Below are 25193 nucleotides of genomic sequence, written 5' to 3' on the forward strand. Positions count from 1 at the left end.
CCTCACTAGGGCGGAGTGCATCCCGCTTGCCTACAGCGCTCGGCAGACAGGACGGTCACCCATCCAAGTGCTTGCCCAGCCCGACTTCGGTGATCTGACGGGGAACCGGTGGTACCACTGCGCCAAGGGGTTTGGCGTAGTAGTTAAATAATGATGACAAAACCAGCGGACTCATTTGAATTTAATGTTGCTTATTCTTTTTAAAACATGCTACCAGTTTGAATTGTCATCTGACCATGCTGGGCTTGTTATTGCCACGGAAGGTATGGAATGCATTTCATTTTGGCCCGCTCCAAACTCCAAACCATTCTGTTCATTCACATGAAAACGGTTGTGGATAGAAAGTTACGTTCGGGGTCTGAGGATGACACCATGTGGTGTTGAAACTGGTTGCATGTTTTGAAAAGAATGAACGACTTTATATTAAAATACAGCAGCTTGTTTTGTCATCACTGTTCAAGTACTACCCTCCTTTTGTTCCTCAAGACACCTTTTACAACCCATCTAAGTTTGCTGGTGTGATTTTGAAACACTGGGTGTCTATCTTTCACTTTCAGCTTTAGGTTTGTAATTCCTATTCTCCAGTATAATCTCTCCACCTGTTTCAGCTAATGTCAACTTACATTCCGTTATGTACTACTGCGCTAGTTATATTTGAGAGCAGGCAGTAATGTGTCTGCGATTGGGCTAGCCCACGATTTCTAATCGTTGTCTTATTCGGTTCAGATTGTTGAGGCTATTACTTTCAACTTCGGCTGCAGCCTCGTATTCTGCCAATGTAAATTTATCAGATACTGCATTGCTGTAAATGTGCACTCTAATTTCAATGTTTTAAATTTTCGATACTCGCAGGTTCAGTCAGCGGAAATACCTACCCATACTTTGCGAAGTTCGTCCAGAGACGCAGCATGTTTCTGCGCACTTTGTCTTCTTCTGATTCAGGATCCAAGTTATATTCTGTATCTTTTCTGAAGAACAAAATAGCTAACTCTCCTGCATGTGAAACTCCTGAAAGAAGAAAGAAACAAATGACAGATGGGAAAGATTTGGTTATGTTAACATTGAAACCGGTATACTGACCATGGCAAGCAAATCCTCGACTTCCTAGCAGTCAAAGACTGACGCTAACATACACTATTCAGTGACATTTTTGCCAAGTTTCCCAAAAAATAATGATACTCCTATACATTTATTTCGACTAAGAATTCGTACAGGTTACACTTGTAAGCTAAATCCTCAACTGGTAATGAGAACCAAATATTTTTAACTAGGATCACCATTGCCACATTATTATCAGTTAGCTGGGATTTGACTGAAGAAAAACCATCTCTACCTTGGGCTGGATCTTAAACAGATCTCTCTCTTTCCGACGTTGACAGCGAAACGTATTTAAAAATGGTTTCTGCTTTCAAGCGGAAGTAAAACCTAGACAACAGCTTTATTTCAGATAATTTTATATAATACGTTGCAGAAAGAGATTATTTGAAGTACAGTGCTATGTAATTTATTTACCACAATTCTTGTAACCCAAATTACAATTCATTTAACGGTCCTTACCAAAGACAACAATAAAAAAATCTGTGTTGCCACCTTTTCAAAAGGGAGATATTACTTGTAACTAAGAGGGGTTCCCACATTTTTCTCAAGTAGAAATATACAGTATTTAATGAAAGAGTGTAACCGATAGCGAGTGCTCGGATGCACCAGCTTTACACATAAAAGTAACCACTAAGAGCTTTTCGGTGCTCTCTGCAAGTTCTTTCTCGAAATACGGGTAACGGGCAACACAGACGTGAGGAGAAGAGTACCATTGCCCGCTGGAGGGAAAGTACTGTGAAAGCTTCATTATTGATACGGGGGAATCATCATCACCCTGTTTTCTAACCTAGGAAAACCCCTCCTTGAGAAAGATAACGGATGAGCTAACCTCTCCACAAGTGAACAATCAGCCTAAAGTCCTCTGAAGACTCACCAGCGGGGGAATCCTGTTTTGGATAAGCTGGGAGCTGTCAATCTGTGATTGTAAACCGCGAGAGCGCTTGTTAGATGAATGTACTATTCTCAAAGGAAATATTTTATAGACTTTCACTGTCCTGAGCAGAACGTAGGCACGCAGGAACGAGTAATCAAGAAGAGGAGAATTTCCCAGCCGTCAGTGAATGATATGATACTAACGACCAAATTTCAGCACTCGAAAGCACAAGGTGGAGAACATCTACATCATAGCTGGTGAGTCCTTTTCAGTGGAATTTTTCTGTGGAGACCCCCAATTAGGATTGAGAACTCGTTATGATTCTTTTGAGAGACTTCATGTGGGGACTTCATCTCAAGACTTCATAGTCAGGACTTAACCTGCGCTGACCCATGGATCTGAACTTCAGTCTACTCCATGTTGTTGTGATTCCCATTCTAGTCTTAACTGCAGCTGCAGCCTCGTATTCTGCCAATGTAAATTTATTACATACTTCATAGCTGTAAATGAGCACTCTAATTTCCAAGAATTCAGTAAAATCAGTCAAATCCCGGTGTCGCTAGCTTTCCGACCGTCGGCGTGACCCGTGACGGCAACGTAGTGTTTCGGCCACAAATACTTTATCCGTCGGATTTCCGATCGCCAAAGGAACCCGCAAAATTGGGGTGACTCTGCCGGCTGTTTTATAGTAACACCACATTCTCTTCACATTTAATCCAGGCTTAGGAGTGATTGTGAACGTAGTACATTGACATTTTCGGTTTCTTTTTTCATTTTTGATTTCATTTTTTACTTTTATCTTTTCTCTTTATACCAGATTACTGTAGAGAGTGATTAGACATCTTGACTTATTTACAAATTTTAAATTCCGACTAGTTTTCGTAAGAAAGCCAGAAATTTAAAATTTCGTAAAACTTAATGCACGGTGACCAGGAAAGGTCTCAGAAGCTTGTAAGGGTGTTGCACGGTATGATGTGCCAAGAAATAATTGTTATGAAAAAAATTCGATACGCCGTGCCTTTTTCCATTAATCAGTAAATGCAATTGGCCCGCAAGAGACTGTGTCGCCAAAATTGATCTTCGTTTAGTCTCCTAAAACAGAACAAGAGAGCGATACAAAAACTGGACATGGGGCAGTAGTAAGGATCGAACCATAACCAAAGGCTTGGCAATATTGTGCATTGTCATCTACGGTATGAGAGAACGGACACTAATTCTACGTGGCGAGGCACTTGAATTTGCGCGAGAAGTAGCGTGACTGGTTATCTTCAGTACTATCTCGGAAGCGGGGCAACGTATCGAATTTTTGTCTTAACAATTATATCTCAGCAAAACCTACCCTGCAACACGCCTACAAGCCTTTCAGGTTGTTTCTGACCAACCAGTATAATCTTGTAATGTCTTTTATCCTTTCTCCAAGATCTATGTACTATTTTCTAGACCAAATGAATCTTTTGTAATTTCAAGTATATTAGTATATCACTTACTGCGTTCACAGTATTTAAGTTCAGACATTTTTGATTTATTGAGGGACTTAGTTTTCTATGCCACACTTCGACGAGATTCGTACTCCTGAGCCACTGGTTAAAGTCTTTCCACATTTCAGTTGGCATACTAGCATTTTCCATCCTTTGGTTGACCATACAGTCTACTAACATAATGACCTTTTTCCCACTGGGCTTTTCTTCCGTTACGGCCATCCACGATTCATCGGCACTGTTAGGTCGATCAAATGCTATGCAGAACTGATGCCGAGAAAAATAAGTGTTATTCTCTATCCCTGTATTCCTCTGTTAATTCTAGTTCCAGTATTTTCTTCCACAGACATTGGATAAAGTGTAAAATGTAATTGGAAAGGGATTATCGGGGAACATTGTCTTCATAGTTTTAAACAAATCCATTTCAGAGTCTACCACTGCAGCTTTTGGTGACCAACCGGGTCCCCAATTTTTCATTCTAGAAAAAGCTTTCATAAGCATTTTGACATTTGTCTGGGAGAAAAGGAAATCCCTTCGTATCTTCTTTTGTGGTTCCGCTGTTAGCACTTATGCTGTACAGTTGTCTGAACTGTTTCGAACAACAGTCAGATGTCCCGTTCATAAGAAGATACCCTTTTTCATACAGGATTTTATCTGCTTCTTCACAACAAGACACCACCGTAGTTTTCTCAAGAACGGAACAGTTGCCAGTTTTCAAAAGACTCTTAAGGGGACACGCCCATGAACGGGCTGCATTTTTAGCATTATCTTCACCCTCATAGTGCAACTGATCTGTAAATGAGAGATAGCTCAAAATTCTTATACACAAGTAGGGTCATTACTAAAAGCAGTTCCCAAAAAATCATTGAGATATTTATTATATTTTGGAACTGACAAAAATATTTATAATAGTCTAAAAAACGTAACACTACTTCACTGCGATACCATTTTCTTTGGAACCACTGACTGCACAGCGTGGAAAAAGAGTCAGAGTACAGACAACATTCACTTAAGTGTTTTATGCCTCCAGTTTCCTTCCCTGATGCTGAACTGTCAAAAAGTCAAATATTTTATTGTACTACAACAAAAATATTTAAAAATTTAGCTCAAATATCTCCGACATCTTCATCATGTTACAAATTTTTCAGGAAATAGTAGGCAAGAGAGGTGGATGAGGTCATTCTAAATATCTGTCCCAATTTTTGTGAATTTAACTTAAGTCATTTAGGAGAAAAGTGTAAATGAATGTTGAAAATTCTAGTTTTCGGTAAATAGCAAATGAAGATTTAGAGATTTATTAACTTACCACTACACTCGTTTAGAACATTCCAGCAGCATACTTCGGTTTTCCCCCTATTTCCTTATATTCCATACTCTTTCTCTTTATTATTTTCTTTATCTTTGACTCCTTGGTAGCAGCTTCTGCAGCTGTGTCTGCTTCGGTTATTCACCGCTTGTCAATTGCAGTTACAGCTGAAGTCATATTCCTTTCCGTCTGGATGTTCAATTTCTTCATATAATTGATCCTTGAAACTGCACCATCATTGAATGTTATTATTACATGCATTATACGAACCTTCAGCACTGTCAACCCAACAAATGCAGTTTTTGATATTCTCAATCATATACAACTGTTGAAGCTTTCGTGTGCATTCTGAGAGAGTCCAAGCATACATTTCCTAAGTAGATTTTTTCCAGATCCCTACATATAGGCCTAATTGCCTCCATTACAGCAAGTGATAAGGAATGCTTGTGCGTATATTTTGCTCCTGTAATATTGCTCAACCAGTACTTGCACCACGAATCTTCCTGTTTTGAACACAAACCACTCTGTCGGGGTTCATCTGTTGACACTCTGTGAAACAATGTTGCCCAAACAGCCCGTTTGATGTTCTCCAAATCTCCTTCATTTCTCCTTATTGCTAGTCCACAATATTGAGTAGAAGAATCAATTTCACTTTTTGTAAGACGACCTGGACCACCTATGTGTTTGCCGTCTGATAGTTTTTTTTTCACTGAAGTCTTTACATAATTTTCTCAGTGGAGCGCCCATTCCTTTTTGTACATGCCCAACACATTCAAGCTTTTCTATCAGAGTGTCCCTAATAAGGTCTGTCATTAACAACAGTACTGTGTCCTTTACAGTCTCCATCCCTAAGGTAGCCTACATACCTCACACAACGACTGACCTCTGATCTTCTTTCGATTCCATATTTCCACTTGGGCCATCAAAACTCTTCACAAAAACATGGGTGTCAATAAACTTACTTGACCAACCCTGGCAGTGCTTTGTTAGACATTCATAATCCAGTATCTTACCAGTTTCTTTAAATGTGGCAGTTACAATCCCATTCAGAGAAGTATAACCTCTCTTCTGCCAAGATCCATCAAATGCTGCTACAATGTCTGTATTCTCAAACAAGGCTACTGCTTCTTCTGCTGCTCTTTTCATTGAATGTTCACTTACACCACATAAAGCATTATATATTAATTTATTGTATCTCTCAAACCTCAAGGGAGGTGGAGGCAAAAGCACAAAAAGTCTGGGCAGCTCTCCTTCCCCTTCTAATACATCGCATTGCATAAGCAAGCTGAATATTTACACTGTAATGTCGTTTATAAGTTACTGGCGATGTCATAGTATCACTGTGAGTCTTACATGAGTTACAGGCAATCACTAATCGATTTGAAAGACACTTCCTTGCTGAAATGTCCTCAGAAACTTCAATACTACCTTCACAATTTCAGTACTTACATTTCACAGCATTCTTCTTTAAAAGTCTTGACAGAGTGTTTAGGTTCACAATAACATTTCCGTCGTTATTGCTGCTTACAATATTACTAGGCTCGCTCTTATTATATTCAGAAAGCGGAAGTGTACGTCTAGAAGCGCTGCCTCTAGACACAGTTTCTGCGGGCGACTTTTGAAGCAACTGATGTGTATTATTCGGTTGTGTTTGGAGCAGGTTGCCGTGAAAATTTTGTTTGGGGCTAAAGTTCTTTACTCTCGGCATTTGTGGCCCAGGAAACACACACATAGAAACAAAGCAACACCCAATAACTACAAAACCACACGCGTATGAAGCCCCGAAATCATATATTCTCAGATCGTTGTTTACATTCGAACCATAGCCTTCTAGACATGCCTGTACTTTGGTTCCGGGAGTCAGTTCCTTCTAGAATACACCTATGTTAACGATCCGTAACTAACGACGGAAAAAACGGAAGAACAAAATAATACATACATATTTTGACGTACGTCAAACCTGTGCAACATTGCGTTCAACCTCAATTTTAGAACGAATGGAAAATGATAATGCGCATAAACTATACATTTTTGAAATCAGCATGAAATTCCCTTTTCTATAGAGCAAGAAATTTTTCAAATTTTTGGTCATTTTCACGAGCATGTCCCCGTAAACCAACTGTTCGCCAGGCTGTGATAATCTTTTGACTACAAGTAATAAGATGAATCTAGAAATGTAAAAAAAAATTGACAGATGATATTATCTCCAGACTTCTCAAGTTCAATCACCAGAGTTTTCACAGCATTTTCTCCAAGTCAGACGGCTCTGGTGTCTTCCTCCTTCCCCAGATACACTTTCATCTTCCAGCAGTAGTTTGTTGCTCTGTCACAGACTGTCCAGAACTTTATTAGTGTATGTACTAGTACTAGGTTTTGATGAGATGTATTGTCGACATTAATGCGACATTGAAATATGAGCAACCATCCTGGAATCTAAGAGTCCCTCAGGTTCCCACATCTCAGAAATTTCTCTGATTCGTTCCAGTTTGTCATTAGGCATATGTTCAAATACGGCCAAAGCTCCACACCCTCAGAATAGCATGGAAACAGTCGCGAGACATATTTCATTGAGCAGTGGTCGGCGATTCTCAACACTTCAGAGCTGAGTGATATCTTCATTTCTTGACTGGTAAACAGTCGGGATCAGAACACAAAAGATTTTTTCCATTCCACCCTAATCTATATCCATCAAGGCCTTGTAAACGATTCAGCCTTCCTTGTGGTTCCACAAACACAGTTTCTCAATGAGGGGTACATGAAAATCCAACATAAAAAGACTCTTCACTATCACAGATCCTAATTGAATACCATGTAGGTCTCTGGCCTTCTTTCAGTAGATCATTTTTGCTCTGTCTGCCAAAAATTCCAGCCTGAGCACCTGTAGCCAATATTTCATTCCTATTACTAGAAAACAGTAAGTCGTAATCAATAGAATTTACACTAAATGGTACTTCTCCTTCTTCGTAAAGGAATTCTTCATCATGACATCATCATTTTCGTGTTGTTCTGAGTTTTCAGCGACGTCTTCTTCACTATGATGTTCAAAATGTCCTCCGTTAGCGAGGATACATGCATCGACCCTCCGTCGCATGGAATCCCTGATGCGCTGATGCAGCCATGGAAAATGGCGTATTGTATCACAGCCGTCCACAATATGAGCACGAAGAGTCTCTATATATGGTACCGAGGTTGCGTAGATAAGAGCTTTCAAATGCCCCCATAAATGAAAGTCAAGAGGGTTGAGGTCAGGAGAGCGTGGAGGCCATGGAATTGGTCCGCCTCTACCAATCCATCAGTCACCGAATCTGTTGTTGAGAAGCGTACGAACACTTCGACTGAAATGTGCAGGAGCTCCATCGTGCATGAACCACATGTTGTGTCGTACTTGTAAAGGCACATGTTCTAGCAGCACAGGTAGAGTATCCCGTATGAAATCATGGCAGGCAATCGAGGAAGTACAGTACATACTGACGAAACTAAAATGAGCCCTATCATGCAAATTAAGCGTTTCCGGACACATGTCCACATAACATCTTTTATTTATTTGTATGTGAGGAATGTTTCCTGAAACTTTGGCCGTACCTTTTTGTAACACCCTGTATATGCTTGTCACTCGGATTGAGCCAGCGCGACTCGTTATTTAAATATTTTTGCCTTTAGGAACCACCCGCCTTCTCAGTACTCGCCTCAGTGTTAATATCGAGAACGTCCCTGGTCGCTGCTTGTCTTTGGCGAGTTGGCTTTAGGCGCGCCGCGAGGCGAACAGGAGGAATAAGAAGAGGCTTTCTGGGAGTGAGCGCTGGACTGCGCCTGAGGAGCGACGCCGGTGTCGGAGGGCAAGCGAGCATGGTCGGTGGGCCCCTCGGAAGCAGTCGGTTGGGACGGAACGCCGTGGGCTCGAAGATCCCAGGGTGTGGAGGGACGGTGTTGTCCCGATGGCAATCATCGTGTGCTGTTCAACGGCTGAGAAGCGATTTCTTGGTTCTGTCCTTGGATTCCGACGAAGAATTACGGCAAGTTTGGTGTATGAGGTGAACATAACAATTCTAAAAAGCTGCACGTTGGTGGCGCGTATATCTGACTTGTGTAAGCTTTGCTTCGGTACTGCTGTCTCCAGCTAGAGCGCTGCTTGGGAAGAGAGCGTTGATATCGGCATTGTCATCTACTTAGCTGCTTTAAGGTAAATGACTGTTTTGGATCGAAGGTAGATCCAAGTGAAGGACCGAATCATTACTTGTCGTATTAAGAAACCTAAGAGGGAGCTCCAGTGTATTAAACTTGTTATCGGCAGTTATAACGAGTAACTGACACCCTGACAGCGTCCACGAGTGAACTTTGGAGGTACTGTTAAGTGTTTGTAGTAAGGGAAAGATTGGCTGTGGAGCTTTTCTGTCGGACGCTCACGAATTGTGTTAACCGCAGTTCACTTCTTATGGTATTTTGCCGTTATACTTGTCGTGGCGAAATCGCCGATAGTATTTCCATAATTTAACTTGGGACGTCATTCTATTGTTTGGTGTGGCCCTTCCAAGAGTTTAAAGTCTCAGATATTTTGTTACTGCCTTGCTGAGGTTACCTTGCAACAGTTGTTGATTAGTCCCTTGTCTACCCCACCGTACTGCTGTTTAGTGCGGTGCGGTATAGTCAAAGCGTTTAGTAGTATCGCATCTACTACCTCGCCGAGTTTAATATTTGCGAGTCGCATCCACATCGACGTAAAATCCTAGTATGCAAGTTTGTAAGTTGGTTGCGCCCTGTTAACGTTTTATCCATCGTGGAAAATGTTTCCCGTGCCGCATGTGATCCTGAAGAACAAAAGAGTGCACAACAGTGCATGACCGCGACGAAATCAAAAGGTATGTTTTAAACATTTTTTAATGGGTGTAAACACTGAGCTTAAGAGTTGATATGTGTTTTTTGATTTTGAAACGAAAAGTTTTACATACCTGGTTAATTATAACATTTATGCTTATTATTTCTCATAATTCTTTGGCGGTAGTGTGCATCACATGTAAGGATGTTTATGGTGTAAAGTGTTTAAAAGGAATGAAAATATTTTGTGATACGGTGCGCATCGTTGAGGCTATGGGGTTTGAGTGTACTTTGATAGCAATCAAATTTTATTGCATTTAAGTTGTTTTAATTAAAAATTTTTTGATCAATATTTTATTGCCTTTAGAGATTACAGGTCATGTCTACGAAAATTTTTGTATTACCACGTTGCGTTAGAATCTTCTGTTTAACCTTGCATTATGCAATTTGTATTTTTTTCCTTTGATTGAAAACGTATTTTGAGTTGTAAGCGTTGTAAATTGATTCTGAGAGCTGTTCTTTGATCTGTTACAATACTTCAGGAACTATATTCAGGATCTTGTTGTTCATGATAACAAACGTTCACTCACTATTTTAAAATCAAGTCAATAAAGTTGCAAATTTTAAAGGTAAAAGAAAGGGCTTTTATTAGAGAAACGGTGCCTGTCCGTACCCCCGCAACTCCAACATATTCAAAGCACTGGCCAACGCCTGCGGGGCCATGTCGCGAATGACTGAGGAACTCTAAAATACGAGGCAACAATATCAAATGACGTAACAGACGCTGAGCAGCCAAACATTATCATGTTTAAAAATTGCGTCCAACAGGACGGGATTGCGAGGTATGTACGGGAGAAATCAACACTTTAACGCAAAACTATAGGGAAATTTTTATAGCTGATTTCGAAAATTATAACTAACGAGAAAAATTAGGAAACAGCCTTAAAATTTCATTTAAGCAAGGCGTATAGTCACTGACAGACAATGTAATAATAATCATATACCAGCCTCTGAGGGCCAGTGTTAGTTAAAGGATTAATGGCACGGAGCCATCTTTCTGAGTTAAAAGTAACGTCGAGTCATTGGGGAGAGGCAGGTAGGAGCATCACACCACAAATCGCAAAGATTGTTGGTTGCCGTACAGCGTCTGCAAAACGAGTGAGAGCGAGATCTAAGGACCACACAGTGTCAAGAAGACAATGCACGGTTCCCTGCGAATGGACTACACTACGAGAGGACCATAAGATTGTTTGACTGGTCCTGACGGACAGACGAATTATAGCAGCTGCAATATGCGCAGAGGTTACAAGCAAAGTGTCACAATGTAACGCCGGGAAGCTTGGTTGTGATCTGCAGTAGTGCTCCCTCTACACCACAGTCAGCCAGAGTATAATGGGACACTGATTGTCTTTACGTAGTGCCCAGCGGAGGCTCACTTCTGTAGATGGCATCCGATCGATGCCAACGTGCCAATAGACGATTTGGTTTCTTTCTACACGTCATTTTACTAGTCATCTGCAATTTACTGGTGTACACCGTTGTTTGAAGCCTTGCGGCGTATTGGTCGTCGAATACTGTTCTTCTTTCCTTAGAGTAGCGCTAGACACATCAAGAGCGTAAACAATGGAAACACCAGCATAATGGCTTGCTGTCGTGCTGTGAAGTTTCCATCAGGAAGGGCATGTTCCTTTCCGTACATTTTTATTTGAAGCTGCTGCTCCGGTTCGCGTGTAGGGCAAGCGGGTGTGCGATTCAGCGGTGGCAACAGCTCATAAATACTAGAAATGATCTTTAGTTTTTTTGTTAAAGCGAAAATAGAAACAATAGTGACATTATCGATATCATTGGGTAGCACAGTGATTTTTTTACTTACCCCATGGATTTGTAAGAATGATGTCTCCTCTGTAGTCGAATATATAGGAATGAAGGGTCAAGTTAGAGACCTCTACGACTTTCTTTATCATGGCATCGTTGGGATCAGACCATGCGAAGTCTTCGAAAAACTGAAAGGAAGAGACTTTTGTACATTATTAAGAAAATAGAAATAATTACGGCAGATAAACTCTGCCTGTGCTTTACAGAAGGAAGATGGAAAGGCAAAAAACGAATAAAAATTGAAAGACTGACATGAACTAACGTAAGCTACTTGGCAGCACTGACGCGTTACTGATCGAACATAATGTCGTAACAGTCGTATTTGTTGTAAATATTCGCCTGGCTAATTTTCTCTACCCCGTATATACAGGGTGATTCAAAAAGAATACCACAACTTTAGGAATTTAAAACTCTGCACCGACAAAAGGCAGAGCTAAGCACTATCTGTCGGCGAATTAAGGGAGCTATAAAGTTTCATTTAGTTGTACATTTGTTCGCTTGAGGCGCTGTTGACTAGGCGTCAGCGTCAGTTGATGCTAAGAGGGCGACCGCTCAACAGAAAGCTTTTTGTGTTATTGAGTACGGCAGAAGTGAATCGACGACAGTTGTTCAGCGTGCATTTTGAACGAAGTATGGTGTTAAACCTCCTGATAGGTGGTGTATTAAACGTTGGTATAAACAGTTTACAGAGAATGGGTGTTTGTGCAAAGGGAAAAGTTCTGGACGGCCGAGAACGAGTGATGAAAATGTAGCACGCATCCAGCAAGCATTTGTTCGCAGCCCAGGAAAATCGACTCGCAGAGCTAGCAGAGAGCTGCAAATTCCACAATCAACTGTATGGAGAGTCCTACGAAAAAGGTTAGTTATGAAACTACCCGAGGCGATGGATCGGCCGCCAGGCAGCCCGTGACAGAGCACTTCATCACTGGCCTCCAAGAAGCCCTGATCTTACCCCCTGCTATTTTTTCTTATGGGGGTATGTTAAGGATATGGTGTTTCGGCCACCTCTCCCAGCCACCATTGATGATTGGAAACGAGAAATAACAGCAGCTATCCAAACTGTTACGCCTGATATGCTACAGAGAGTGTGGAACGAGTTGGAGTATCGGGTTGATATTGTTCGTTTTTCTGGAGGGGGCCATATTGAACATCTCTGAACTTGTTTTTGAGTGAAAAAAAACCTTTTTAAATACTCTTTGTAATGATGTATGAAAGAAGGTTAAATTATGTTTCTTTCATTAAATACACATTTTTAAAGTTGTGGTATTCTTTTTGAATCACCCTGTACTTTACACATATTTTACAATGTACACTTATTGTTTCTCGGAAATGTTTTACTGACATGTGTAAGTGAGCTATGATGGTCTTGGTGAGGCTTATATAATACTAGTACATCGACAAAGATCTTCCCCGTTGGGATACATGGCAAAGACATGCCGCACATTTACAGCGCCCTTAAATACGAAGTGAAAAACATAAAAATAAGAAAAGACACAGGCAACAATATGTTACAGAATTCTATGAGAATAATTATGGCCAATTGTAAATACTATTTACATGTCACGTAGAATGCGAAACGGGAAAAGTAAAACTAAAATTAGTGTTTTATACAGAGTCAAACATAAATCAATAACTAAAAGGTCAGCAGTGCAATGAGAAAGTCCGTTTGGATGAAGGTAGCAAAAACATATAACACGTTACTGGAATATTTGAAATGCGCAACAGAGAATTGTGTGTTAAGTTACACAAAGATGGAGAAACGCAGAAAAGTGTTACAAAATCTTATTCAACAATTGGAATGTGATACAGCAAGAAACGATGTCTCTTAGAAGTACATTTGATAACATCAAATATTGCATTTCAATTGAAATGTGACATCAGAGGTCAGAAACTGAAATATACTGATATATGTTGCTTAAGGAAGACCCTTGACCTATGCGATCGTAATACTTAGGAAGAAAGAACTTAAGTAAGAAATCCTTTGCTGTAAGGAATAAAAATTAGGCTAGCCATAGTTCAAAGTCTTCAGAGGTACTTAACGTGGTGTTGGAAGTAATGAAGTTGTGGGAAATGAACACCTTAATACGTAGAAGACACTGCTGTAGACGTTGTCAACGTTGGGAGTCGAGAGATAAAAAGGTTAACATTGGCCAGCAGTGAGAAAACGTTCACTAACGTACGGATATGTCTATGTAGAAAACAATATATGATCTCAGATTAATACCAAAGGTTTTATTTTTCATTGAAGGTATATATTCCATATTTATCAATTTCTTGACAGTGGTATGTGTACCAGTCCTGCGAACTCATCTAATGGTGCATTATTCCTAATACGTGTGCCGCGTATTACAAAATGTTATAAATCCGACGCCTAAGTTTAAAGAGGATACTTCGGAAATGAAACTACCTTTCGTAAAAGTTCGCAATAGTGAAGTCGGTAACGATATCCGACGCTGTACATTTCGACAATATCGACACTAGGAAGGGCTGTCGGTAATTCATACCCATTTTCATAAAGCTAACAAAACTGGTGTCCTACCCTAACAGGCAACCATTTGTTGTTGGGTATAACTCTTTCTACTAGCTGATGTAGTTGTTTACAAAGTATTCCTACGCCGGTGTATGAGGTCCAATCCGATTTCAGTGTAGGGAATTGGGATTCTGGCGACGAATTCAGCTAAACATGTAGTTACATAACTTCGTACTTACGAAAACAGTTGGCCGTCTATCAAAAACTGTTCCACAAAAACACAGGCACGGAGTGACTACCAGTTGTGCCGAACCATCATGCCAGTTCATCGTTAGACGTGTTTCTTTACGCATACGGCTTTCACAACTTTTCAAAGGAATCTTTATTGACGGCGGCAGGCTTTGTTCAATCCGAAGTTCGTCTTTTGATTTGTTTCGGACAATTTTACGACATCCGATTAGGTAAAAACCTACAATGTAACATACATTAAATCTCGAACGAATCTTTAATTCTGCAGGCAAACATAAGGTATAGTTGGACCTACGCCTTTTTTAATACTCTGAAAATTTTCAAGTTACAACAGTCTGAGATACTGTAAGCTTACCTTAACTCTAGCAGTACCCAGGGCCTGAAAATATCTTTTAGCACATCCTTAGCGACATCAACGCACTTTCAATAATGTACACTACCGACTAGGATTGGTGAGGGGCGGAGGCAGATTACTTAATGCCAGCATAACAATTTAAAAAAAAGGTAAAATTCGTTAAGATTTTGATGTCTAAGTAATGTCTTGAACATTGAATACTCAATCTGACATACATTGGGGAATGTGTTCTACTACTACGACATACCTTTCTGGTTTAAGTTTAACTGAAAAAAGAAACGTTTGTGAAATCTGCTGGAAGAATTCAATAAAAACAATAAACATTTTTTCAGAATTTTAAAATATAATGTAAATGACTACATCACAATATTTTCAAAAGGTCGGCACACAGTACCCCCTCCTCCTTAGCACTGCGAGGGTTAAGCAAAGATGCTTCACATATGATAATAAGGATTGTAGATTTTTTCCCGTATTGTTATATTTTTAAATTTTCTATTGTAGGTTACGGACTATTTTTGTAAAATTCTCAGTTATTTCTTCGGAGTCAGTTTTGAGAGTACTTTCTAAACTCAGTACACCATATGCGACATTTTCACTACGTAAACCAATATCTCCAGATACCCGTTGTTTTTCGTTCTAAAGACGCCAAACAAGTAGCTAATATTCAATATATGAATGATATCCATTCCGTACCATTTCACTATTCAATTCTGCAACAAAAAAAATTCATGCTATATTCCGATACACTCGGCACAGAGTTTGTTATCATCTTTCCCGAGTCGTTGTGAATAACTGAAGTAGAGTTTTGTTGTGGACGTATCTCCCACAAGGACGCACTGAGCTGATGGCCAAATGGTTGGTCGATGTGGGAAGCCAATTCAGAGAACCCCTCTTACTTTGACGTAGCATGGGATAATCCCATTATCTAAAGTATTTTCATAACTGTCTTAATTACCTTCTCACTGATTCAAGATAATGATCCGCGTCCAAACCAGGATCTCTGTAATATGCCAAGAAGACACTCTGAACAATTATCGTCCTTGCACCTTGACATAATTTTCAAGGCATTCGATAGGTGCACACATGAAAATATTCTTCAGTAGGTTATGTACAAATGAGAGCATTGTTTACACCTCTCTGCACATATTCGTGCATTCGTTCATATGATCGATAGCATATTACGATTCGCGATGAAGGAAACTCGGACCTACCGTCTATTTAAATATAGCTCTCTCATTTATCTCTGTACTGAAGCTGCGACACAGCTACGATTACTGCGTTGCCGCTGATATTTGGCAGCTCTCTCGTAAGTGCGCTATCGAGTACGGCGACACCTGGTAGGTTAATTTTGCTAGTACTATCAAGTGTATTATTCATACTTCTCATAACGCCTTTAGTTATAACCCAGAGTTTATTTAAGGTGGTACTATACTATAACTTATTCCGTTTTAAGTTGAATTCGTAACATGAGCGTCAATACTACAATTCTTCCACCTGCGTCATTTCGCGTCGTGTGTATGGGAGGAAATGATAAATACGTTGCCCACTTTCTCCTGGCAAGAGAGGTCTCGTAAATTTTGACAGTTAATCTCTCCAGTATGTATAACGTCTACCACTGAAGCCTCATAAGGATCTCCGTGATGCTCTAATATAATGAATCTTTAAAAATAAATTGAAATTATTTATGCTGGACAAATGTTTCTGCTGTATGGACGAAAATATTAATAGATAGGGGGATGCGCTACATTAATCCTATTTGTCCTTAGGATAGTTAGATCACTTGAAAATACTGTACACAAGAAACTCAATACGTCTGTTATATATTTTCTGTATTGCCGCTGTACACTGGAAAAGCGATTTTTATATCGAACATGTTCCTTTACTTAGAACTTTTAGTACAGCAACACATATTTATCATCGGTAGAGGTCTCCGAAAAACATTTTCATTTTTTTGGAAGAGTCACGGTCGATTAAGAGCCTGTCTGGTTTTAAATTGTTAAATACCTAAAAGTAACGCCCTTATAACACTCTTTTATGGTACTCGTACTCCAGAAGGTGCTTATGTATCTGACGGTTACAACCGTTTAAGGATAGCCCTTTCACTTTTCTCTGATGGAAAGTTCTGTGTGCAGTTACTAAGCTGTTCAGGTATTCTGTAAGCTAGTACTTCGTTCACTACTACAGAAAGTAGCTGTAGGGAATGCCTTCCGGAAGTAAGTTCCAAAATCCTACAAGAGTATTACGTTACTGAAAGTGACGGTCTTTGGTCCACCGAATTACCGTAACTGATACCAGAGTGGGAGAAATTCCTTCGTCTTAATATACGTAGATTTGCACATATGTTACCATCCATCTGTTACCCTACTTGGGTAGATTTTCTAATGTGCCATTACTTAATACCGATCTTGTTGGCCTTCGTACAGCAACTGAAAAGAGGCACTTTGTTAAATTACTCCGCTGTGAAACAATTTCAGATGATCAGTTTGACGTCAGGTGTGTCATTTTTCCTGCTACCACTATCATCAACGAGTGATTGAGCAGATGATTTTTGTCTACAACTGTTGGTCAGGTCAGTAGCAAAATTTTACATTAGAATTCCTTGGACGATTATCGTATTGGTCTTCTGCGAAATTTGGTTGCATTGAGCTTCCGTTTGTCGGCAACGCTTTGACTTTCTTTAAATCCACAGAGAGCCACCACATTGAGTGACCGAACACTTTTATTCACATAAAATAGATATCCATGACAATAAGGAAATAGTGTTAGTACTAACTAATTACTCACGGGGATCAGAGTGTCTGGATCGTCGGGAGAAATGGTGTTGTTGCCGAAGTAGAAGTCTTTCACCTTCCAAGCGGCCTCTGTCTGCTGTTCCACGGTAGGCAGGTGTAAGCTGGGACCTATCACAGCCGCGAAGTCTTCATTCAAATTGGCAATCAGTTCCGGTCTCTGAAGGGGAAAGGTTCCTGCAACAAAGCTACAAAGAATCACCTAGAGCAAAGAACTGCAATGGCTGATTCACTAGGACTATAACTACGAAGCAGACTCAACAAACGGCCAGTCCACTGACGAGCACAGTACACATACATTTACCGAATTGGGCAAGGGTGCAGATAAATCGATTAACACACGAGAGAGTGTGACCACACTAAACTGTGCGGCTGGTCCTGGCGGATGTTCGAGTCCTCCCTCGGGCATGGGTATGTGTGTTTGTCCTTGATAATTTAGGTTAAGTAGTGTGTAAGCTTTAGTGACTGAAGACATTAGAAGTTAAGTCCCATAAGATTTCACACACATTTGACCCTTTTTTGACCACACTAAGAAATACTGACACTAGACAACATTTACTAACAGGGAACCCGGCTCAGATTTATAAACACCTAATAGCGAAATTCGCTAAACTGGAGTATGAAAGAGACACACATAAATGATACAGACATCACCCTCCGAGACAATAAAACGGGTCTGCTACTTATACGTTGACGCATAATATAGGGTTTTTCCGTTAGAGCGTGCAAAAGTTTAACAGGACATAAAGGAATCTCCACTGAACAATTTGAGATAGGGAACCTGGGGTCGAAGAAAGCAGCTTAAGGAGATAATAGAAATAAAATCATATTACTGTGTACTTTTTTATTTACTCTAGTTACAGTTGACTGCAAATACCATCATTAACATAATAAACGTACTGTTTGTATTTTATCTTACAAAATATGCTGAAACTGACGGCCATCAACTTCAATGCAAGCATGACATCGGCGAACAAGGTTGTGACGCATTCTTACATATATCCCTGATGTGTTTCGAATCATATCACAGGCAGCTACAATTCTGGGAACTAATTTCAACTCCGTATGCACTGAGGTCTCATACACATAATACACAATTTAGATGCCTCCATAAGGAATCATCAAGAGGATTCAGTCAAATAACCTCGCAGGGCATGGAATAGGACCTCCCTTTCCAATCCAGCGACCAGGAAATACCGACTGAAAAAGCAACGGACGTCCACACTGAAGTAAGGCGGTGCAACGTCATACTGTATCCACATCCTCTCACGAACAGCCAATGGCACGTTCTCCGACAACTCAGGTAGAACTCTTTGCACGAACCTCAAGTACAGGTGGTCATTCAGACGGTCAAGTAGAAGATGCGGTCCAATGAGATTGTTGTTGTTGTTGTGGTCTTCAGTCCTGAGACTGGTTTGATGCAGCTCTCCATGCTACTCTATCCTGTGCAAGCTATATCATCTCCCAGTACCTACTGCAACCTACATCCTTCTGAATCTGCTTAATGTATTCATCTCTTGGTCTCCCTCTACGATTTTTACCCTCCACGCTGCCCTTCAATACTAAATAGGTGATCCCTTGATGCCTCTGAACATGTCCTACCAACCGATCCCTTCTTCTGGTCAAGTTGTGCCACAAACTTCTCTTCTCCCCAATCCTATTCAATACTTCCTCATTAGTTATGTGATCTACCCATCTAATCTTCAGCATTCTTCTGTAGCACCACATTTCGAAAGCTTCTATTCTCTTCTTGTCCAAACTATTTATCGTCCATGTTTCATTTCCATACATGGCTACACTCCATACGAATACTTTCAGAAATGACTTCCTGACACTTAAATCAATACTGGATGTTAACAAATTTCTCTTCTTCAGAAACGCTTTCCTTGCCATTGCCAGCCTACATTTTATATCCTCCAATCCAATGAGATTGTCGCCAACAATTCCGGCCCTAATACTCACAGCACAACGTACTTGATAGTGTGACTCTACTACAGCGTGAGGGTTTTCCTCATCCACACATGGCTAATATTGCTGTTCGATATACCATTACGATCAAATGAGGCCTTGTCAGTAAACAGCACGATTTCGAGGACATCTGGTCGATCAATCTATTGTTGGAGTACCCACTGTAGAAAGTCAGTAACAAGCACTGCGTAGATTCCTTTTTGCGTGATATGGGTGTGATTGTTCGTTGAGTACTCGCCACACGCTAGTATGCGCAACGCCCATTTCACGTGTAATACGTCGAGTACGTGTAGTGGGGTCCTCTGCAACACGTTACAGCACCTCCTCTTCAAAATCGGCTTTTCGAGTGGTCCTCATGTTGCCAGGTTCTCGTTTCTACTTTTTAAATCGCCGGCGAGTTAGTGCGACGACTTTATCACCTGAAGATGGCGGCCAGGTGGATCGCCGAAATATTTTGTCCAGAGGACGATATGTTACGGCGGCAGACCCGACATGAATATCACAACCCAGGTTCTTATTTATGTATTCTCACAGTGCCTCCTATTGTAGTAGAATGTAATGAACTGACTATGATGTCTTTATCAGAAACGATCCACCAACTAGTAAGCGCGAGTTCCATGCCACGCCACAGTGCGTCGCACCAACTCGTCTCATCCCCTGGATATTGTACTGCCACTGCTGCTACCCACTACTGCTGGCATCTACCATGCCTCCGTGATGCGGGGTCCCAAACCCCTTTGCAGATGCACGAGACCCTCTAGCAAGTCTCAGACGGAGCCCGTGCAAGATGACTGACACATATGGGTGTGCACTGGGTTCATACTTGCTGCTTTATATCATCAGACTCACGTCTAGAAGCTTACATAGACAGCATATACGTCATTCAACATACTACCACGAGATGGGAGCACAATACAGAAATACTATAACAGAAATCAGAGCTCACATAGAGCATTGTAACAGTGTAAGGAACACTTTCTTTTACGTCGTGTCTACTACATACTAAAACTCAACATTCTCTCCATCAAGTAGTGTAAAGTGCTAAAACTAAGAGCTTCACTACTAATCAGCCTATAACAGCACAGTGCAGAAATACTTTAAGATAAATCAGAGTTCATGTAGAAACATTTAACTGCACAAAACACATTTTTTACGTTGGCCTTACTGCACACGAAAACTCGTCATTCTCTCCACTGTGTACCGTACTGAGTTATAAATAGAGGTTCTGCTACTAATCATGCGAGGGAAGTGCTTTCAACCTCTGTACAATCAAGTGTTACCAGCCCTCCTAATAAAGCTGTTTAACCAACATGTGTGCTAAACTAAACAGAAATACATAATGGTAATGAGATAGCGAATTTCTACAGCAGAGAGTAACTAAGTTATTGTTAAATTTATCTCTCGGATGAGGTACTGCGAACAGTTCGGTGATAGGGTTGTTCTCATCAGAATCGACAGAAGAATAACACCGGCAACGATAGTTCAGGTATACATGGTGGCGTCGCAACCGATGATGGAAAGGTAGAGAATGTATTTGATAATACTGAACAGGTAAGTCAGTACGGAAAGATAAAAAGTGGTTCAAATGGCTCTGAGCACTATGGGACTTAACATCTGCGGTCATCAGTCCCCTAGAACTTAGAACTACTTAAACATAACTAACCTAAGGACATCACACACATCCATGCCCGAGGCAGGATTCGAACCTGCGACTGTAGCGGTCGCGCGGTTCCACATTGAACCGCCTAGATCCGCTCGGCCACCCGGCCTTCACGGAAAGGCAGATGAAAATCTAATAGTCATAGGGAATGGAATGCGGTTGTAGGGGAAGGAGTAAAAGAAAGGATTGTTGGACAGTATAGGCTTGGTACTAGGAGTAGTGCAAAAGAAAGACTAATTGAGTTCGGCAATAAATTTCCGCAGTAACATCGAATACTCTGTTCGAGAACTACAAGAGGAGGAGATACACTTGGAAAAGGCCAGAAGATACGGGAAGACGTCAGCTAGATTACTTCATGGTCAGACTGATATTCGGAAATCAGGTACTGTGTTGTAAGTTGTGAACTGAGTCTATATATGCTCCAGGGCACCCAGGAGCATATATAGACTCAGTTCACAATTTAGTAGCGACGAAGAGCAGGCTGAAGTTTAAGAGACTAGTCAGAGAGAATCAACGTGCCAAGATGTGGGATACGTAAGTACTAAGGGAAGAAGAGATACGCGTGAAGTCTCGAAGGCTATAAATACTGCCATAAGGAATAGCTCAGTAGGCGTTTCAGTTGAAGAAGAGTGGACATCTTTAAAAATGGTACTCACAGAAGCTACAAAGAAAGCAACAGTCAAGGAACCATGGGTAACAGAAGAAAAACTTCAGTTGGTTGATGAAAGAAGGAAGTAGAAAAATGATCAGGGATAATTAGGAATACAGAGGTACATATCACATAGTGATTAAATAAATGGGAAGTGCAGGGAAGCTAAAGCAAAACGGCTGCATGAAAAATGTGAAGCAATCGAAAAAGAACTGATTGTCGGGAGGACTGACGCAACATATACAAAAACAAAAACCACCTTCCGTGAAATGAAAAGAAAGGTGGTAACAATAAGGGTGCAACAAGCAGAGGAGAGAGCGAATAGTAGGAAAGAGTATATCGAAGGTCTCTATGAGGGGGAAGACTTGGCTGATGAAGTGACAGAAGAAAAGGCTGGAGTCAATACAGAACAGACTGGGGGTCCAGTATTAGAATTTAAAATAGCTTCGGAAGATTTAAAATCAAATAGGGCAGAAGGGATAGACAGTATTCCATCGGAATTTCTAAACTCGTTGGGAGAAGTAGCAACAATACGATTATTTCCGTTGGTGTAGAATGTGTGAGTCTGGCGACATACCATCTGATTTTCGGAAAAAGTCATCCACACTAAGAGTGACAGGTTGTACAGCATTGTGCCAGAATCATGAGTATCTTCTGCAGTCAGTATCCGGTCTGTAGTATTCTTTTGTGTGAGCATGAGCACTTGAATTCGCCAAACTATATTTATGTTCGAACATATGGTTTATCTTAAATTTGACATGCTGATATCCTGTGATTTTCTTGATTTTCAGATGCTTACGCATGATATGACATGATATATACCACAGATGGAGATGATAATGTGAATTTGTAGAGGATAAGGTATGGTACTTTTCCAAGTATATGGACAATTAGTTTTGTACATTGTTATATTTGTCTTGTAAACCTATCATGCTGCCAAATTGATTCTGTACAGTGTAGATCCGAAGGTGGTTTTCAAAATTAAGGCTTTAAAGGAGACCTTGGATTCTGAAGTTTTTCTTCTCATTTTACTACCGTAAAATCATGTCTGACTGCTATTCATTCTTCTTCTTATGAAATTTAAATTTTCTTTCTTTTTGGCTGAAACATGTACACCTAACCTTTCATTTAACACTGCCAATACTACATATCATTTCTTACAATTTGTTAATCGCTGTTATTATTTTAACACTGAAACTCAAGTTTCAAACAATTATAACATGTAACAAGTAGAAAAAGTACTGTAAATAGGATCTGTTGCATAAACATAGACAGTAAGTCTCAAGGCAACAATAAATATATGCAAAACATATCAAATAATGAAACTCCTATGTTGAAAGAAGTGATAGCAGTATGCATTATCTAATCTCAAACCTATATCATTATACGTCTTTAATGCATTGATAACAAGCAATATGACTGTAGGATTTGCAATTTATTATGTTTCATAGACAGAATTAAAAAATGAAGCCAAACATTTCTTAGTAATTAACTACTTCCTCTTAGAATTAATTGTCAAGGCTTTTTAATATTTGGAATGGAACAGATGTGATTATCTGTAGAAAATTAAGTGACGCAGAAAAATGGTACGTTAAGATTCGTGTGGGATTCTTTGTCGGCAACATTGGGTAGATGTTCGGCAAAATAACATATTCTTCAGTACACTTGTTCTTTACCATGTGCGAGTGTCATACCTTACGATCTTACGTGGACTGGTCTAGATAACCTTATGATTTATTAACTGGAAATCAAATAGTTATTTATTGAGAAAATTGCTGCACCGTGGACAATTTAAAGACAACTTAGTTATTTTGTCTATAATTAAACTACGATACATTTGAGTCAGCGCTCTGAAATTATGGGTCCGATAGACATAGTGTTGCTGTTTTTCCTGTAGAAGCAAATAAACTCAAATTACTAATGTAGAGTATTCTTCAGCAAGGTGTATTCCAGCTGTTTGTATGTATTTCTAATACTGTGTCATGTAAAGCTGAGGACTATAATATTTGGGGCAGAGGATGGTGGTGAGTCAAGGGTTGGAGTGGGGTAAGAAACAACGATTGACTAAAAATGCATTACCTTATAGTATCTTTTTCAGTTCAGATTTTAGATTCTATACATTTACGTAATAAGCCACTAACTCTGATACAAATGCCGTGACCATAAGATTAACAAGAGTCAGCTGTCAAATAATGGAAGAAGCAAATAAGTTACAGAAAGTTTCGCCGAAAAATTTCCTGTTTGAATTTTGTACTAACCTTGTACTGACCTAGAAAAACCTGTCATGCAGCACAAGTGAAGCAGCTTCAACTCGGATGGGGCAAACACGAAATACGTACCAATTTCGGCAGAAACAGTGCCCAACATGATTGGCACGTTGTTGAAACGGCCGTCTATGAGCATCTGATTAGGGGACTCAGTAACTATAGCACCCTCCACGTCTGGCTCGATATTTGGTTCCCATGGACGGTGTATAACTTGCTTCTTTTCCTAAAATGCATAAAATGAAGACATGAGTCACACTTACAGCCTTTTAAGTGGTGTAGCTACCACATCTTTGCTTAGAAATAAATGGTACTTCGCGATGTTCACAGCATTAATCGTTTGTATCTTGTGGAACAAATGCCTAGTGATAAAAGGCATGTTTATTGAGAGGATTGTTACATGAATCTAATTATAAGTGAATTTTGACAAGTCAGATGCTGGTTAAGTATTTTTCACGTTGGCTACAGTTGTTTTATTTGCTGGCGGTCACCATGTACTTGTTATTTTTGCACAGAGAAAACAAACAGCACAAGCAATGAGCACTGTGGGACAAGAGATCGCAAAGTGCACAGTGAAGTGATACACACTGTTCCAATGGAAATATTAATTAAAGAAATAAAGGAACCGTTGTTACCATAACGTGTCTAGCAATAGATGCTGTGACCCGAGAAAATTATTTGATCACTGAGCTATTATTATTTCAAATTTGACGTGGGAAAGTAGCTGCCACCCCTGTGTGTCGTAGAAAGTAAAATTATGATCTCCATAAGCCAAAATTCCATTCTAACCCACCACACCCACAGAAATATTGTCCGTTCGAATTTTGTATTAGTCTTGTATTGACCAAGACAAAAGCAGTCATGCTACACAAGTACAACAGTTACAATTCGGATGGAGCAGACACAGAATTTTAATTTCCATAAGTTATTACTACTTCGATCACTTACAAATCATTTTCAGTTACAAAGAATATTTATTTTTCAGAACTAAGGCTTACAGTAGAGAGGAAAAAGTTGTGGGAAGAATTAAAATAATACAACAGACAGCTCTTTCAGACCGATTTCTGAAATATAAAAGATGAGCCAACCACTCTGAAGCAAACTAAGCTCTCCAGGCTAAATCTTAAACTGGAACCTAGAATTATCACAAAATTGTCAAGGTTTATCACACTTGACTGGTCATCACATAAGCTAGAGAACAGGTCTCCACTTAAATTTGCATCTGCTGTCTCACCGCGATGCAAAGTGTACTCACCGCCCGCCATTTATCCTCCCACCGTGTCACGGCTCTGAGTCAACAGTAGAATGACTGCAGGGGAAGGGAAATTGCACCACGTTTTGTCCCC

The 25193-nt window shown here is 40.1% G+C and overlaps 1 protein-coding gene across 1 annotated transcript in view; it reads right to left on the reverse strand.

Annotated features, from left to right (window-relative positions):
• LOC124789508 (acetylcholinesterase-like) overlaps positions 1-25193 on the reverse strand; it is a 107280-nt gene that overhangs the window by 7820 nt on the left and 74267 nt on the right. Inside the window, exons 7-10 of the mRNA XM_047256892.1 lie at positions 23923-24073; positions 17302-17483; positions 11442-11571; positions 876-1008 (exon numbers count right to left, since the gene is read on the reverse strand). Of these exons, the coding sequence (XP_047112848.1) occupies positions 876-1008; positions 11442-11571; positions 17302-17483; positions 23923-24073 (596 nt within the window). The remainder of the gene's footprint in view (positions 1-875; positions 1009-11441; positions 11572-17301; positions 17484-23922; positions 24074-25193) is intronic.

This window comes from Schistocerca piceifrons, chromosome 3 (assembly GCF_021461385.2).
Source record: "Schistocerca piceifrons isolate TAMUIC-IGC-003096 chromosome 3, iqSchPice1.1, whole genome shotgun sequence".
Classification (NCBI taxonomy): Eukaryota; Metazoa; Arthropoda; class Insecta; order Orthoptera; family Acrididae; genus Schistocerca; species Schistocerca piceifrons.